This window comes from Cnephaeus nilssonii (assembly GCF_951640355.1).
Source record: "Cnephaeus nilssonii genome assembly, chromosome: 19".
NCBI classification, from domain to species: domain Eukaryota; kingdom Metazoa; phylum Chordata; class Mammalia; order Chiroptera; family Vespertilionidae; genus Cnephaeus; species Cnephaeus nilssonii.
The window spans coordinates 11,550,665-11,557,414 of record NC_137090.1 but is presented as its reverse complement, the minus strand read 5'-3'; the positions used below and the strand labels follow the sequence as shown (position 1 = coordinate 11,557,414).

At 62.7% G+C, this 6,750-nt stretch overlaps 1 protein-coding gene across 1 annotated transcript; it reads right to left on the bottom strand.

Moving 5' to 3' along the window:
* On the bottom strand, nt 1-5,541 carry DLX4 (distal-less homeobox 4). The gene is made up of 3 exons (XM_079799136.1): nt 5,096-5,541; nt 1,550-1,746; nt 1-1,168 (listed from the first exon to the last, which is right to left on the bottom strand). The coding sequence occupies exons 1-3, from the start codon at nt 5,361-5,363 to the stop codon at nt 926-928; spliced, it is 708 nt and encodes a 235-aa protein (XP_079655262.1). The 5' UTR covers nt 5,364-5,541; the 3' UTR covers nt 1-925.
* Between the last annotated feature and the right edge of the window lie 1,209 nt (nt 5,542-6,750).

Genomic DNA, 6,750 nt, shown 5'->3' with positions numbered 1-6,750 from the left:
GGGATGCTGGCAAGAGCATGGGGATGCTAGTCCGACTGGTTATCGATGTATTTCATTTAGACAGAGACAGCTGGGAGGAGCGGAATTGTTGGGCCCACCCCACCCATTTGGGGTGTCTCTACTTACACTCTCCCAGGGAGCCCATTTGTCCCCATTCTGCCCAAAGTGTTACCCTACCTTGTTCCCAAGAGTGTGTGCACGTGGCGTTGTTAGGTCTGAGGCAGGGCTCAATAAATACTCATTGAATTATAAGGATAATTGAATCCATTATCTACTCAAAATTGTAAACAGGGGGGAAAGAGGGTTTTTTAAGGAAGAGAACATAAATTATCCATAGGCCTACGAACTCTACATTTTCAGCATTCCTCTCCCTCTCATGAAGGTGAGAAGGTATATCAGTCATGGGGTGATGGGCTGACCTCCAGGGAACACTGGGAGGTGGGACCTGATGGTGGTCAACTTGAAGACTGGATGCCCACCTCACGCCCGCTCTTGCTCTCAAATGGGTTGGGCAAGGCCCAAGGCACACCAATTAAAATCACTCCGTGTGTCTTGCTGGTTTTGACTCCAGACTGCAGTGGGACTGTGGTCCCTCAAGGAAGGGGTGGCAAGACAAGGGGTCCTGGGAGCAGTCTGAACTCCAGCCAATGACTCTCTCCAGAGCCTCTGGTCAGCTGAAGGGAAGGTGTTCAGTCCATGGTAGTGGTGAGGAGCAGTAGCTAAGACCGAAGTTCTTTATCGGGCTCCTTGGGTTTATGGGGCCAAGGGGGACAGGACTCCATCTCATCCTTTTTCTCCTCTAGTTCCTCGTCATCCTGAGAAAATCCACCTGGAGCTGGTTTCCTCCCAGCCCAGAAGAGGTGCTGATGGGCCGGGTCCTGGGCTTTGTAGGAGGGCTAGGGGCCCGACCCACCTTTGCCCAGGCTCACATCATCTGAGGTGGAGCCAGAACATCTGGGGAGTGATGCTGATACCAGGCTCCAAAGCTGTTGCCATAGCCCCCAGCAGGCAGGGCCCCTGCCTTGGGGAGATCCCAGAGGGATGGCAGGGGTGGGGAGCAGGGAGACAGGGAGGAGGGCCTCCCGAACAAGTCCCCTTCCTGCCCCCCAGAGTTCTGCTTCAGGAGCTTCTTGTATTTGGAACGTTTGTTCTGAAACCAGATCTTTACCTTCAGGGAGGAAAGGGGACAGAATGAAAGATCAGGCGGAGTATATGCGTGGAAGGGTGTGACCCAAGTAAAGGGACCCAGCAGTAGGGAGCAGTCCTGGGGGAAGAGCAGAAATAGGGAACCCTCGCTCCAGTCCTCCACAGTCCTGGACGCCCCCTGAGCTCTCCCAGTCTGGGTACCCTCCTCTACCTAAGCCTCCCCGTCCCCCAACCCCTTGTAATACACTCCCCCAGATTACCGAGGGCCAGCTATGAACACACCCTGGAGAACTTGTGACAACAGGGCTAAGGGACTCATCTGTCATACCCACCCCGGGGGGTGAGCTCCCAGAGAGCACACGGAGGAATGGTTAGCATGCAGGAAGGCCGGGACTGGCCCCACCTGGGTCTGGGTGAGGCCGAGCTGTGCAGCCAGCTGGGCCCTCTCGGGCAGCGCCAGGTACTGCGTGTGCTGGAAACGCTGGTTCAGGTGCTGCAGCTGCAGGCTCGAGTAGATGGTCCTCGGCTTGCGCAGCCTTTTGGTCGGGGCCCGCGGGAGCCGCTCCGAGGGCTCCGGGGACGGCGGCGGCTTCTCGGACTCTGGGGGAGGGCACAGGACCGGGGGTGAGAGGAAAGAGGGTCGGACGCGCCGGTGTATAGGCTCGTTTGCATGTTTGCATCTCGTTTGCACGCTGGCCTGGGAGGAGGCGCCGGGCGGCTCTCCTCTACCCTCCGCTCCACGCTCCTTGCAAACCTCACGGCCACTGTGCTCCCGGCGGGACCGGTCGCAGTTCTTACCCTCAGGGAACTCACACTCTTAGGGCCCCCGTGATCCAGGGAGACAGCGCCTAGGGCCCCGAGCGAGGCTAGGGGCGGTGCCCGCGGCGAGAGGTCAAAGTTCAGCCGGTGGCGGTGGCGCCAGCGCGGGTGTGGCGGGGCGGAGTAGGGCTGAAAGGCTCCGTCGAGGGCTGGGCTGAGGCTGGAGAGGACGGGGCAGGGCGTTCCGGGCGAGAGGAGCTCCCAGGCCAGGCTTAGAGGGACTTGACAGCGTCTGCGTGGCCACCTCTCCGCCGCCAGAGGAAGGGCGGGTCGGAGGGGGTCCGCCCGCCGGCCTTGAAGGCCAGGATCGGCGCCCCTTGGCCTGCCCCCCTACAGCGCCCGGCTCCTCGGGCACACTCTGCGGGAGAGCTGACCGCCGCTCCCCGCCCCGCGGCGGCCGGCGGGCCAGGGGCGGAGGCTCTCGGGGACCCTGGAGGCCGCCCGACCGACCGCACTCACAGGGTGGATCTCGGCGGGCGGGGAGGCGACCCGGGTCTGCAGAGCGCAGAGCGGGGGCCCTGGCTGCGCAGCCCTCGGCCCCTCCTGGATCGCGCTGCGGTGCGGCCGCGGGGGAGCTGGTCACCTCCGGCCCCTCGGCTCGGCCTCCCGGGGAATCTCGGCCGTGGCACAGCCCGGCCCTTGAACGCGGGGGGAGGGGGCGGGAGAGTCTCCACTTCGGACGCGGGCGGTTCCCACCTGCGCCTCTCCGTGGGGACCGGAGACCATTCCGTGCAGATGGTGGGGCTGGGTGCACCGAGCGGCTGACATGCCCTGGGGCTGAGGGCGAACATTCCCCGCAGGTCTGCTGGCCGTCCCAGCCGAGGGGGCGCTGGACCCCCTGAGCGCAGATGGCTGGGGTCCACCCTTGTCCCACCCCCTCGGCCTTCGTCTTGTCTGGCTCAGCCCACACGGCAGGTTCCCCGCCCTTGGCCGGCTGGGTGACCAGTTGCCTTCACCTCCCCCGCATCCCTCTCCCTGGGCCTGGGGCGCTTCGGGCTTCTCGGATCCACCCCCTTCGACCCCCGCCTCCGTCAATTCCCAGAAAGAAAAAGAAAAAAACAAAACACAAAAAACGGTTGGGTTTCCGCTCCAGCCCGCGCCCGGCCGGCCTTCACGGCTCCAGCCCTCCTGCTCCAAGCCTGGGGCTGGCAGCCCAGCAACCACCTCTCTGGCTGCGGGGACCGGTCATTTCGGAGGGTGACACAGAGAGAGCCTGGGAGGCAGCCCGCCGGGCTCCCCAACTCTGCAGCCCGCAGCGCCCTCGCTCTCCCAGCAGCCCCTCCAGGCTCCCTCACTGACAGCTGCCTTTCCCCACACCAGCTGCAGCAAGTCCCGACAAGATCTGTCCTGGTCCGGACTACGAAGCCCCAGGGCCTCCCTGAAGTCGCCTGCTAACAGGGTGGTGGCACTTAGCTCACTGGGAGCCAAACCTCCCCCTGAGGCGGGGGTGGACGCTGAGTGGGGGCAAAAGGAGGACCCCAGGCCCTCTCTCACACCCCAATCATTCCATCTAGAGTGAGCCAAACCCACCCGTTTCCGTGGAAAAATGCTGCAATCTAGTCCAAGGACCAGTGTGGTTTTCGTTGCACCCGGGGAAATGGCATAAAGAAAATGAACTCTCACTCCCGGCCCTAGACCGAGCAAGGGAAGGCCGGGACTGTGGTTAGCAGGGCTCAAAACACCTTCCCCATTTTTAGCAGTTATCTTAAGGACAGGGTTATCTTACTCCCACCCCTACCCCACGGCACACGCACTCACACACAAATGCACCACATCAGCATATTCCGAAGGGAAGGGACCAAGGGCTTGTTTGTAGAAACGAGATAATTTGTAGACATCTTCCCCAACTGCCCGTCCTCCAACGACGGACTCAGCAGCCTGGGAGAGGGAGCCCCAGTTCCGGCACAGAAAGCAGTTAACTTTTGGGGGCTCTGAGAACCTTCCCCCAAATCCACTTTTCTGGCCTCCCGTGGTGAAAGTCAATTTGCCAGGCCCCGGAGCCTGGAAAACAGGCTGTGTCCTTTGCCCACACGCACCCTTTCTTTAGGCCTCTGTGTGCCCATTTGTACATCAAGGAGGTTGAGCTCCCAAATTTCTAGGGTCACTCCTGGCTCTGATGCTTATGAGCTTCTGTGTCTCAGCGGAGTGACAGAAGGCAGGAAGATGTCTCCGTCCTGGGCTGACTCCAGCGAAGTCACCCATCCATTAGATGTGCAACCTTGGAGGAAACTGCCAAAGACCATTGTGGGGTCCATTCGGTGGGGGCAGGGATGCAGGGGGCTTGAGGTCTGAGCTGGCAGCCAGGACAGGTGGTGTATGTACAGTGTTCCCAGGACCAGGGACACAGGCTCGCTGCTTGCTCCTTGGAGGCTTTGATGACCTCCAGTGAGCACTTTCTCAGGAGCTCAAAGTTGCTCCAGGCAATGGGAACTCCGGCCTGCCCTGCCCCAAAGGCAAGGGGCAGAGATGACCGAGGTGGCCTGCTCCTGTGGCCGGAAGGCTGAGGTTTGCCCACCTGTGGCTACATTCTTAGGACAATGGATGGTGGAGTCCTAGTCCAGGTCAGCGTCCCCCGTCTCAGTGGGGCACTTTGGGCAAGGTCCAGGAGCAGAGGGAAAGGGGCCCCAGATAAGCCCCCACTTCTGCTGCCCTCAGCTGGAACCTGATTTCTCTTTTTCAGGCTTTGGCTGGAGCACAAAACGAATGCAGCAGAGAGGGGCGACAGGGGGAAGGGGCGTGCAGGACGGAGAGCACCCTGGGGAAGGGGCTCGGCACCCACACCCACATCTGGATTCTTTCAGTTTTCCGTTACCCGCAGATACACACAACCCCGGGGGCTCCAGGGGGTGGGGTAGAGGGCCCCGCCGCCCCGCTTCACACACTGAAAATCGAAACCAGGTCGGTCTTGAAAGGAGACCTAGATCAACTCGCCCCCGCCCCTCCCCCTCCCCTCCCCCCTCTCCCTCACCCCCATCCCCCACCCTATCCCTTTGCCCTCCTCCCACCCCCAGATCCCGGGGAATCTGAGTAAGGTCTGAATCCCGCTAGCTGCGCCCAACCAGGCGAAGACTAGGTTTAGGGGCTCGCAGGAGCGAGACCCCGGAGGTGGGGGGAGCAGCCGCGTCCTTACCTGCCTCCCGCTGCTGCTGAGAGGGCGGAGCGGGCGCCGCGGGTTGCTGGCAGGGCAGGTAGGCGTCTGCGGGCGTCGTCGGTCCGGCGGGGTAGGGATAGGGCAGGAGGTGACCGTATGGCCCCGAGTAGGGAAAATCCGAGGCGCCTGCGGTTGCGGGGGACAAGCCTAGCGGGTAGGCAGCCACTACGGATGGGACGGGGGCGATATCCGGGAAGACCGCTTTGGAGGCGTCCAGGCCAGGGAGGGGGCAGGGCAAAGAGGACATTGCGGCCGGGCCGTAGCCGAAGGGCCTAAGCCATGACCCCGCACGCAGTCCGCTCTCTTTGCCAACTGTGTCTTTTCCGCGCCCCGGGCGTGGAGGCCAAGTGAGCCCCCCGGCGAGCCTCCCCCCAACTTAAGATCCCGGGAAAGCGTCTCTGCGCCTCTTCCAGCGGAGAGCGCGCGCCTGGGAAAGGGGTTCCGGGGTTGCCCCCATGGCTTTTCCCCTCCCCCTAAGTCCATGCCCCCCCCCCCCCCCCTTCTTCTCGCTCCCGGGTTCGGTTCCCGGGACCCGACTGGGGCCCCGCCCACTTAGACGCCCCGGATTGGCCACCGCACGCGGTGACTTCACGGGAGGCCTGGAGCCAGGGCCCGCCCCCCGGGGCAGCCCAAGGTAGGAAAATTCAGAACTGGGGATGCGAGGGGGCGGCGCACAGGCTCTGGGCCCGGCTGTCCTGGGGTCCTCTCCGAGAGAGCTGCCGGGGTGGCAGGGCGACTGGGGCAGTCTGGGAACTTCATGGTCCTGAAGGCAGAAACAGAGGGTGTTGGCGGGGCTGCGATGCCCCAGGGGCAAGGGGAGCAGCTCGGCGCCGGAGCGCTGCGTCGGCGGGGGCGCAGGGAACCTGCGGCCGGCTGTCCCACCCTCGGGATCGGACCCACGGACCTGCAGGGAAGTAGAGAACAGACCGCCAGCGCCGGCAGCTTATTCAACGCGTCGGAATGCGTCGCTGCGGAGCGCCCGCAGTTTGTTGGTAAACAGACGCCGGGTTGGGGGAGGAACCGCCTGGCGCCCAGCCGGCCCGGCAGGCACGCGGCGCGCACGCCCCCGCTGGGTGCCCTGGGCCTGGCACTCCGCGACCGCCGCTACTGCGCCCCACCACTCCCCCGCCCGCCCAGTCCCGGCTTCCGCTTCCGGCTGTGGCCCCACTTGGTTGCGACACCCCAGCTCCTGCTGGCCCCTGAGGCCGCAGGAGGGATCCGCAGTCTGGGCTTCTGCCCCTGTGACGTCCCACCTGTCCCCTGGCGCCCCGTGAGGCCGAAGCCGTGCACCAACTGGGACAAAAAATCCGGGAGTGGGAGGCTAGTCCAGTTTGCTGGCTCCTCAGAGGGTGTAGGAAATGCAGCATTTCCAGTCTGTGTGCAGGACCTGCCTCTAAACATTAGTGCCCAATACCCTGGTGGACAAGTGTCCACGTGCAAGCATCTATGACCACAGGCACACAACTTCAGAAACTCCATCCAGATACCATATATACACTCGCATATACCAATAAACGGGTGTCTAACTGATGTCCACATGAGCATCCCTCTAAGAATAGAGAGGTTCCTTAATGGAAAAGGTGAATAGCAATATCCCTGAATAAAAGCACTATACTTGTCTCTTACGCAGACCC